We start from the raw sequence: 12,083 nt of genomic DNA on the forward strand, positions 1-12,083 counted from the left end.
TTATAGCCCACGACCTTGCGAAAAATCACTTGAAGACTCTGAAGACTCGTCGCTTCCTTCACTATCGAATTCATAGATTGACCGGGCTTCTGATCCCTGCAGAGTCTCCTGCGAAACTTCGTCGGATTGATCTTCACTATTTGAACCTTCATCTGCGGAGCAATGCAAATTAAATCCAGGGTCTGGGTGACTTTCGGTGCCTTTTGAGGACTGAAGTATGTCGACGAGGTGCTCGAAGTCATATTCATCAGAAATGCTGTCCTCGTAAGGAGTCTCTTCCCGAACCTTTTTCCTTCTGTCGTCATCTGAACTGCTGGACGAACTCTCTGGATGATCCAAGTCTCTGTTTCGCTTTTGGCCAGTTCTTATTCCTTTGATTAAATCGCTATCCAAAGGAACATTCAAGTACCAATGGTGATTTTCTACCTTGGCGGGTGGATAACGGTGCCCTTGCTCGATAACCTCGATGATTTTTGGCTCTTGGGTGATCTTTTGAGGAGCGATTTTGTATAAAAGATCACTCGCATAAGCTGCTGTAACCATTGCGGCGTACCCTTGCCAAGTATCATTCTTATGCGTGTCGGCATAGTCACAGATACCTCGGATGACAATGCATGGAAAATCATTTATCAACCCAGCCGCTTCCATTTCAAAACACAAAACTTCTTTTTCAGTAGCCAATTTGTCCCGAAGTAATACGTTCTTCATTAATGTATTGGCCGAGCCAATCAGACCATAATGAATAACAGGATTAGAATCATCTTCGGTGCGTACATTTCGCGAAATCAAGCAAGACGAATCATCGCCGCAAATCGCAGCACAAGGAAGGTCATTGTCTTTTGGATGGACAGTTTGACTTCGGTATAGACGATCACTTTCGGGACCTGGGCGTTGGTACTTCTTGAGAAGTTTTGAGTTCCTTTTGAGAATGCTGTCAATACGCTCGTTGAGTTGATTCCCTTCGCTCTCATATTGTGCTTCAAGCCCGCTCACTGCTGCGTATAAGACAGTGGGTGGCTGATTGAGAAACGCTGTAGGACGAAAACATTGGTCTTGTATCATCTTGCCGAAGTCATACTGAAAGACACCGCCTTGGCCATCACGAGGTACGCTGACAACAATATCCCCGAGACGAATGTCGTGTTTTTGGGTCGGTGCGCCGCCACCGATGCCAACCATAAGACCGATGCGAATGTTTGGAAAGCTGGTCATCATATCTCCTGCTACGCGAGCCGCCGAAGCCGTGCCGTATTGGCCCTTTGGTAGCACAGAGATTACCACATTATGGTCCGAAATACTACCTAAGGTGTACTCGTTTTTGTTGTTCGCCGGCAAATTTGTGAGGCCTTCGTGAGGCGGTCTATCGAGGAACTCTCGAGCGGCAACATATTCAGTCGTAATCGCGCAAATCCAACCAACAGTGTAGTCCTCCGGTTTAGGTATCATTAAATCTCAGGAGCGGTTAGAGAGAACCTGTAGCAACACGGAAGTTGTTGAGTCCGAGTTGACCTGACTAGGTTTTTACAGGCAATATTCAGATACTGGGGTGGGGGGAGGTGGTCAATGTGACATTTAGCGCCCGTGAAGTCAGCTGATTTTGAGGCTGAGGAAGGAATTCCAATGACAGCGCAGACGCCCGTAAGTTTATATTGTTTGCAGGCCACACAGGCCTAATACAAAAGCTACTTTTGTGCCCGTTATTTACAGCTGTATTGTATTACTGCCAATATATGCAATTTTGGGTGATGTAACTATAATAGGTAACTTATAATGTGTTTCGAAAGAAAGTTCAAGAAAGAATCTCTGTAAGTAAGCGGTGAAACTAATTTCGATTCATCCTCTATCGTATACTCCGCTGCGATACGGACATCTGAGATGACATATATTGCAAGGCTTTATGTATGGGCTCTGAGGAGACACAGTATATATATATTATCACATGTATAGTAGATCAGAGATAGTTGCCCTTTCGGCTTAGCAATAAATTGTGTGTGTATATTGTATACTGAATGCAGCTTGCTGGAAGATCGTCAGTTAGCATACCATCGTCCTATTTAGATAGCTGGGGCAGTCTAAATCTTTCGAGCTGGTGTTGGGACACTTCTTCCATATCATACTCGGAGTGATGGTCGGGGTAAGGGCTAAACCCGCAGCTTGACGCTTCTGTGCGACCGTAGTATCCTGGAGTGGGGGTATATTGCGAATCTTTTTCTTCCAGTTCGAGGTCTTGCGGTCCAAAATCACGGTCAACGGGACAAGAATTAGCAGTCATCGTCCTCATTTAAGGGCTCTGAAGGATCCAACATCAGCATGATCACTACCAGTCAGTTCAGTAGATGCTAGCCCCTATCAGAAAGCCAAGCCTGCTACATGATGCAAGGAAATATTACACACTAGTACTGCCTCTATATAACTGGCTCATTCGTAGTGGTCACTCTAGATAGTAAATGGTTGACGAAGTGGGATTCAAATTGCTGCCACGTCTCCAGAACAGAAGAGCAAACACATCTGTTTGGCTTGTTTGCAGGGATTGACGTTCTAGAATCCCTAGAGACCTTACGAGTCTAATACAAAAGCTATTTTTATACTTTTATTTACAGCCGTACTGGATTTACTGCAAGACAGGGGTTCAGGGGAAGAATAACTGTAATAGGCATAGCGTGTTTCGGAGGAGGGTTTGAGAAAGAATCTCTGTGTGCAAGTGGTGAATCTAATTTCGATCCTCCCTGTAAATAGTAGTCACCGAGACAAACTATAAAATTTCACTGTTCAACGTCAGGACATGATTGGAGATACAGGGTAATTGTGTCTGGTTTAGGGATCATGTGATTAGGGCATGTCCCTGATATATAAGATGATACAGTATTGGGCGCTAGTGTAAGTCCAGAGTGTTGAGCTGGTCTCTGGAGAGTCAGCGCAATGTCCCAATATCTTCACCTGGACCTATGTCTGAGTGGGTTACTATAACACGAAATAAAACGATCCTTTTGAGTTCGCGTATAGAGTCTGCACGAGCTATTTTGAAATCGCGATCCGTTTCAGTACCGGATCTATCATTATATATAAGCCAATTTTGGTCAGTGAGATTGGAGTAAATTGAGATTCACTATATTTACTTTGAAGGTATATTGCGAAAGTGTGACTATTGCTCTACAATGGGGAAAAACGGTAGGAAGAACCGAAGGAAAAGCCGAGAAGCCGCTTATCTTTAAACACTATTCTCTGAGAATGAAAGTGAAGCTTCCTTATAACTAGAAGGGCCTGAGACAGAATTGCGGCGCTCTGGTAGCCCAAAACGAATATCCAATTCCCAGCGAAGGTTTTACAGTCCAATAAGGCCACTGGTATCCTCGCAACGTTCTTATAGCCCAACTCCGGTATATAAAGCGCAAAAACCTCGCAGTCTAACCCAGAAACCATAGGAAATTACAGCAGGGGAGGAATTCGCAGAAGGCGTAATAGATATAGATAGTTCCGAAGATACCGACTCGGAATCCGAAGAACCTCTACTCCAGGATAGGCTTCCAACCAATCGTTATACAATCTGTATTACCCAAGAAGCAGTGGTAGCTTCACCTAATATTATTCAAGAGTCTATCAGTGATAAAAACCATAAAGCTCTAAGGAAATTCTTCAATCGTCTTAACGCTCGAATTCGTAAAGAGAACACTAAGCTTAACTTAAATAATATCAATTTAGGCACTATTCTATACACTAATTATAAAGGAATACTTCAAGGCTACTTAAAGATATTCGAGAAATTTACTAACGGTACAAACTACGAAGAGGCGTGGGACCGGTTTAATGCGACTTATAAGATTATTGCAGCTTTAAATATAAGGTATTGGATTCGATCTGATTGGAACCTCGATGAATCTTAGGCGGAAGAAAAAATCAGCCTCCCTAATCCAAACCCGGTTAAAGACTACTCGCCTCTAGTCTCAGAAGAAGAGAGAGCGAAGGAGGTGGAAGAGCTATTACTAAGTATAGAGACGGATACAGATTATATTGCTGTCGAAGAACTTAACGCTCTTGAATCTAGGACGCGGGATAAACAGCGGTAAATGTCTTCCGGGACGGTTCTCTACTGGTGGCCTAAAGGCTCAGGATCACAGACCTTCGTTATATATAGGAGCGTGGCTGCACCTATCTTTCGAATCCGGGCAGGCTCTTATAAGAGTTATAACCCGAGAAAAGTAGAACGGGTATTGATCTCTAAAACCCGTGGTACTGCTAAGGAGGTAGAAGAAGATAACGATAGAGTTCTTGACGAGTACTGGAAGTATAATAGGAGAGATATTGCTGGTATTCTCGGTATTGGATAGAAGATAGAGGATAACGATAAAGACGCGATCAACCTATTATCACTGCTCCGACCAATCAAAGGCGTTCTATATCTATAAACCAGAGCTCTTGTGAAATAGAGAGATAGGACTCGTACTATCGAAGGAAGATCATTTATTAGGCGAATCACTATAGGATTAAGTCTGGATAGTGACAAAACGATTTATCAGAAAGCGATAGAAATAGAGAAAGCCTATCGAGAGAATCAAGGGTTGGAAGATTACGAAGATAATTCGGTAAGTGAGGAGGAACCTAGGGCTTCCGAGAAGCCACGTCAATACAATACCGGAGTTACTCGCAGCTATATTCGATTTCGGGATATTAGTCCCGGCGAAAGTTCTGATAAAGGCGACTATACACGTGAACCGCACTCCTGTTGTCACTCGGCCAGAGAAGGTTCAGTTCGCTCCTGTCGTCAATCGACTAGGGAAGGTTCTAATAAACGTGATTCGGCTCACTCCCGTCGTTACTCGGCCAGAGAAGGTTTAGTTCGCTCCCGTTGTCAATCGACTAGGGAAGGTTCTAATAAACGTGATTCGGCTCACTCCCGTCGTCACTCGGCCAGAGAAGGTTCGGCTCGCTCCCGTCGTCAATCGACTAGGGAAGTTTGATAAACGCGCTTTAGCTCGCTCCCGTCGTCACTCGACGAGGGAAAGCCCCGAGTAGATAATGATCCGCTTATTTTAAAGTCGACAAACCTAGTAAGGGATAGAAAGCCCCAGAATGTAGTTTTGTGTATTTATTTCCTTTTTTCAGTGAGCTGGCCTCTCGCTTTCATTCGTTTCTCGTCTTAAGTCCTAGTTATATTTTATTCAGATTAGCTTACCGATTGTCAAATCTATAATTATTCCACTTCCTTATAACCGTGACCAACCCTAGGATTAATAAAAGGTGATACTATATTTTAAACAGCGGAGCTATAAGTTACTACATCTGATTAGATCTACCTCTTCGGATTTAGCGCCCCAATACATCCTCACATAACCTCCCTTTAATAAGACCCCGTTTCGCTTCCCTTCTTCACTTTCTCTCTATTTCTATCATTCTGCCCATATATCTTGCACTAATAGCCATACAACGATATATTTCTGATCTGTTCTTTATCTCTAGAAAAAGGAGTGACTCTACTAAGCCAAATGATAGACTACGGCAGGGATTACGGTTAGACTTCCGCACGACCCAGTTTGGGTCGAAGGTCTCGACCCAGAACCCAACCCAGTCTGGGTCTGGGTCGAAACCTTATAACCCAGGCCCAACCCAGACCCAGTGACTGGGGCCCCAGAAAACCCAGTATAGCCCCAGTTCGACCCAGTTTCTGTATAAATTATAGCATAAATATTTAAATAATATACTGTCATTTTCCCCTGTTATGGTTTCTACATCGAAATGCTACACTCTCTACCAACAAGGGAAAGGAAATTTTAAGAAATTACCTCGTTCTTCAAAGCAATATATCTGGTTCAAGATTAATTACTTCTTTAAATACTTTATTTTATATAGAAAGGTGGTATATATTGGCTGCTGGTTTTCTTAAGCGTACGATAGCATTCCATTCAAAATACAAAGTATACCCTAAGTTGTAGATATATATATTCAATATATATCAATATAATATATATTTTTATCTATAGAGTAAAATAATTTTTGAATTTATTTATTTCTCTTCTTCTGTTTAATTTTAGAGCTTATATAACTATAGATAGATATCTAGTAAACCTTTATATTCAAAACTACTTACTACCTCTTAATCTACTTGGTATATACGACTTGAAGGGAGGGTAGGAAGAAATATTTTGAGAAGGATTAATAGAACTGGGGTGGGAATTAGGGTTTGACTGGGGTTTTACTGGGTTTACTGGGTTCTTACCGGGTTAAATAGGTTCTTACTGGGTTCTTACTGGGTTAAATAGGTTATAACTGGGTCTTAACTGGGTTATCTCAGGGGTATTTCTTTAGACCTATATAATTTTAGTATAATAGACCAATCAACAAGAGTAGGATGATTTACTATATTTGATATATCAATATTCCTAGACACTTCTACAACTTTAGTGTATTTCTTCCTTTGTACGTTAAAGAATTTCTCCCCTTATATCCCTTTGTATATATTATATATTATTCTTATATTATATCTCAAAGCTAACTTTCCGACTTTGTATCGTCGCTCTATAGTGGTGATCTTAACGATCTCTTATATATTTCAACTGGATAAGTTACACTATCCGCAAGTTAATATACAATCGACTCAAACTTCCGAAGACTAGATGATCCCCTCCTAATCCCCCCTTTATTGAAACGCGTTAGACCCGACCGTAGGAAAGGGTTTATTCTATACGATACAATATTATATAACGATTTTGTAGACTAGTGGTTAGAGACTGACTACGGGAGGAAAAGTAAGCTTAAATAGGATTCGAACCGCTATACAGAGATCTGGAATAGCTACTATTAGGTAGCTTAGGGTATTGATAGCGCACTAAAGGTTATATATAAGCGCTGTAGGAAGATCCTAGAGTATCCTTATACACTAAGCCCGAACAGTATAGGTAAAGCGCAGTATTATAGTATATTAACTATCCAGAAATATCGGAAAACGGCTGGTTATTTACGGTCGGAAAAGGGGAAGAAAGCAGAGATTATAAACTTCCTACAAAGAGAGGTATATTTTATATTATAAAACTAAGTAACTATACTAATTTATTATTATTCTAGGGAGAGGTTTTAGTAAGTATACCCTTCTTATAAGAAGATTAGGAGGAGGATCTCCTCCAATTAGTCTTCCGCACGACCCAGTAAAACCCAGACCCAACCCAGACCCAACCCAGTCTGGGTTGGGTTTTGGGTCGAACCCTTCGACCCAGTACTGGGTCTGGGTCGGACTGGGTAACCTAGTACTGGGTCTGGGGCCCCAAACTGGGTTACAAACTAAACAAACATGCTAAGGATTCTAAATGTATAACTTATGCATTTATTCGCGGTAATTTTGAGTATTTGCTTTACTTGATTATATCTAATTTTATTTGTAAAAAGGGTAAAAGAGATGCGTATAATTGAGGATTCTTTGTCAAGCAAGCTAATGGTATTCAAATAAATCATCTTCCCTGCTTTTACGTTTTCTCCCTGATGCTCGTGTCTGTGTATAGGTTGGTGGTAATGATAGCGAGCAAGGACGACCATATTCACTTGTAGGTAAGGGCCTCTCCTCCGGTATATCCTCTGGTCTATCCTCAATTACAACCTCAATTGTATCCCCTGGTTTATCTTCCGGTTCATCCTCCTACTCCTCTGTATCACTAATTGGATCAACCTCAATCTCACTAAGCTTCTCTTCCCTCTCCTCTTTTGCCGCCTCAAGCTCATCCTGGGAGAAGAATTTCTCAAGAAGTGTTGCTTCCTGCTCCTCTATATCAAATTTCGTTGTACAAAGAAACATTATTAATACCTCGACAGTCTCACTCTTTATTCTACCACGACGATAGTGATAAATATCTCGAGCGGTATTAAAGAGGCGTTCAACTCCTGCGCCAGTTGCTGGAAATAAGAGTGTATCTCGCGCAAGGGCAGCAATAGCCGGAAAGCGAGCCTAGTGCTCTTTCCAGAAAGTAAGCGGCCTAACAGAAACAGTATCTATATATATATTAGTATTATTATTGTATATACTCTTTGTATTTACTTACCGCTATCAAGATATTGACTGATTTCATCAGTAATGGCTCGTGGTTGTATATCCCTTCTATCAAGTATCTCCTCTAGCCTTGAGCTTGGATAGGCTATCGTTAGATAGCTTTGTAGATCACGACTGCTTGTTCTAACTTGTGCTTGATATAGAATAAGGGCTTGTTCAAAAGTAAGTCGATAGGTATCTCGCTATTTCTGATCCCAATCACTGGAGAGGAAGAATTTGAATTTGTTCACCGGTGCAAGCATTGTACTGATTGTATAGATATTCCCTCGAAGATCATCAGCTTGGGAGTAATACTCATCAAGCTTAGACCGACCAGCTTTAAGGGCCTCTAGTATCTGTTTCTTCTATAGGACACGCTTTCGGCGTAGCTGTGCCTATGATCGCTCAAGATAATCGAATAGTTTGTTGTAGATCTTGAATATATAGTGGGCAGTGACATCTCGAGTCTTTAATAGCTGTGTTGTATAATCAAAGAAGGGCTCGGTGATACAAAGAAGATAGTCGATCTGACGCCACTCTTACTCGCTGAGTAGTATCTCCTCACAATCATACTCTGTATAGAATAAAGAGAAGATAGCACGTAGCCTCTTTGCCCGGCGAAGTATAAGGAACGTAGAATTCCATCGTGTCTTTATATCTTGGATTGGAACGATCTTAATATTAGTTGTCTGAAGATTGTAAAAGGTCTCTCTGCGCTGGGGACTTATATTGACGTAAATCGTAAGATAACGGACTTTATTCAGTGTAGAGGAGATCTGACTTTGCTTCGTATTTTCTTAGGCTAGCCTTAACTGCTTCTCTGTCCACCTTGTCTCGGCTGATTTATTTAATAGAACTGCCTTGATCCGAGTAAGAAGCTGATTTAGGCTGAGCTGGATAACGTAGGTAAGATATGGTATTCGGGTGATAATAGTATTATCTGACAAAGCCTGTTAGAGAGCAGTAGCTAATATCTTGTTATTTGATATATTATCTGTTGTTAACCCGAATACTTTATCTTCAATATTGTGCTCCACTAGGGTTTCTATAAGAACACTACTTAGGTAAGAGCCGGTATATATACTATAAAGCGGCTTAAACCCAAGTAGTACCTTACGATATACCCAATCACTGTCAATGAAATAGCCAGTAATAGCTATAAATGCCTACGAGAATAGAGATATCCAGCAGTCAAGCGCAATAGATATCTTTGAGCCAGAAGGCAGCGTACGAAGGATACGCTGCTGCCGGTCTTTGACTAGACTACCCAATCGGCGACGGATGGTATCGGCAGATAGGATCACTGGAGGGGATAGGGCGGAACGAGCTTTATTGATAATGCGTTTGAATGATAGATGCTCGATTAGATAGAATAGGAGCCGGTTAAGAGTAAGAAATTGGAGGAGATCCTCCTCCCAATCTTCTTGTAAGAAGGGTATACTTGCTGAAACCTCTCCCTAGAATAATAATAAATTAGTATAGTTACTTAGTTTTATGATATAAAATATACCTCTCTTTGTAGGAAGTTTATAATCTCTGCTTTCTTCCCCTTTTCCGACCGTAAATAACCAGCCGTTTTCCGATGTTTCTGGATGGTTGATATGCCATGATACTGCGCTTTGCCTGTACTATTCGGGCTTAGTGTATAAGGATACTCTAGGATCTTCCCACAGCGCTTACACATAACCTTTGGTGCGCCATCAATACCCTGAGCTACCTAATAGTAGCTATTCTAGATCTCTGTATAGCGGTTCGAATCCTATTTAAGCTTACTTTTCCTCCCGTAGTCAGTCTCTAACCACCAGTCCACAAAATCGTTATATAACATTGTATCGTATAGAATAAACCCTTTCCTACGGTCGGGTCCAACGCGTTTCAATAAAGGGGGGATTAGGAGGGGATCATCTGGTCTTCGGAAGTTTGAGTCGATTGTGTGTTAACTTGCGGATAGTGTGACTTATCCAGTTAAAATATATAAGAGATCGTCAAGATCACCACCATAGAGCGACGATGCAAAGTCGGAAAGTTGGCTTTGAGACATAACATAAGAATGACATATAATATATACAAAGGGATATAAGGGGAGAAATTCTTTAACGTACAAAGGAAGAAATGCACTAAAGTTGTAGAAGTGTCTAGGAATATTGATATATCAAATATAGTAAATCATCCTACTCTTGTTGATTGGTCTATTATACTAAAATTATATAGGTCTAAAGAAATACCCCTGAGATAACCTAGTCAAGACCCAGTCATAACCCATTTAACCCAGTAAGAACCCAGTAAGAACCCATTTAACCCGGTAAGAACCCAGTAAACCCAGTAAAACCCCAGTTAAACCCCAATTCCCACCCTAGTTCTATTAATCCTTCTCAAAATATTTCTTCCTACCCTCCCTTCAAGTCGTATATACCAAGTAGATTAAGAGGTAGTAAGTAGTGTTGAATGTAAAGGTTTACTAGATATCTATCTATAGTTATATAAGCTCTAAAATTAAACAGAAGAAGAGAAATAAATGAATTCAAAAATTATTTTACTCTATAGATGAAAATATATATTATATTGATGTATGTTGAATATATATATCTACAACTTGGGGTATACTTTGTATTTTGAATGGAATGCTATCGTACGCTTGAGAAAACCAGCAGCCAACATATACCACCTTTCTATATAAAATAAAGCATTTGAAGAAGTAATTAATCTTGAACCAGATATATTGCTTTGAAGAACGAGGTAATTTCTTAAAATTTCCTTTCCCTTGTTGGTAGAGAGTGTAGCATTTCGATGTAGAAACCATAATAGGGGAAAATGACAGTATGTTATTTAAATATTTATACCATAATTTATGCAGAAACTGGGTCGAACTGGGGCTATACTGGGTTTTCTGGGGCCCCAGTCACTGGGTCTGGGTTGGGCCTGGGTTATGAGGTTTCGACCCAGACCCAGACTGGGTTGGGTTCTGGGTCGAGACCTTCGACCCAAACTGGGTCGTGCGGAAGTCTACCTCCAATTTCTTACTCTTAACCGGCTCCTATTCTATCTAATTGAGTATCTATTATTCAAACGTATTATCAATAAAGCTCGTTCCGCCCTATCCCCTCTAGTGATCCTATCTACCGATACTATCCGTCGCCGATTGGGTAGTCTAGTTAAAGACCGGCAGCAGCGTATCCTTCGTACACTGCCTTCTGGCTCAAAGATATCTATTGCGCTTGACTACTGGATATCTCTATTCTCGTAGGTATTTATAGCTATTACTGGCTATTTTATTGACAGTGATTGGGTATATCGTGAGGTACTACTTAGGTTTAAGCCGCTTTATAGTATATATACCGGCTCTTACCTAAGTAGTGTTCTTATAGAAACCCTAGTGGAGCACAATATTGAAGATAAAGTATTCGGGTTAACAATAGATAATATATCAAATAATAAGATATTAGCTACTGCTCTCTAATAGGCTTTGTTAGATAATACTATTATCACCCGAATACTATATCTTACCCACGTTATCCAGCTTAGCCTAAATCAGCTTCTTACTCGGATTAAGGTAGTTCTATTAAATAAATCAGCCGAGATAAGGTGGACAGAGAAGCAGTTAAGGCTAGCCTAAGAAAATACGAAGCAAAGTTAGATCTCCTCTACACTGAACAAAGTCCGTTATCTTACGATTTACGTTAATATAAGTCCCTAGCGCAGAGAGACCTTTTACAATCTTTAGACAACTAATATCAAGATCGTTCCAATCCAAGATATAAAGACACGATGGAATTCTACGTTCCTTATACTTCGCCGGGTAAAGAGGCTACGTGCTATCTTCTCTTTATTCTGTATAGAGTATGATTATAAGGAGATACTACTCAGCGAGTAAGAGTAGCGTCAGATCGACTATCTTCTTTATATCACCGAGCCCTTCTTTGATTATACAATATAGCTATCAAAGACTCGAGATATCACTGCCCACTATATATTCAAGATCTACAACAAACTATTCGATTATCTTGAGCGATTATAGGTATAGCTACGCCGAAAGCGTGTCCTATAGAAGAAACAGATACTAGAGGCCCTTAAAGCT

At 40.7% G+C, this 12,083-nt stretch overlaps 1 protein-coding gene across 1 annotated transcript; it reads right to left on the reverse strand.

Annotated features, from left to right (window-relative positions):
- N7479_009451 (uncharacterized protein) lies at positions 1-1,446 on the reverse strand (the record flags this gene model as incomplete). The annotated part of the gene is made up of 1 exon (XM_057257144.1): positions 1-1,446. One exon carries the CDS (start codon positions 1,444-1,446, stop codon positions 1-3), a length of 1,446 nt encoding a protein of 481 aa, XP_057104602.1.
- Between the last annotated feature and the right edge of the window lie 10,637 nt (positions 1,447-12,083).

This window comes from Penicillium vulpinum, assembly GCF_028829585.1.
Source record: "Penicillium vulpinum strain IBT 29486 chromosome Unknown utg000004l_segment0_segment0, whole genome shotgun sequence".
NCBI lineage: Eukaryota > Fungi > Ascomycota > Eurotiomycetes > Eurotiales > Aspergillaceae > Penicillium > Penicillium vulpinum.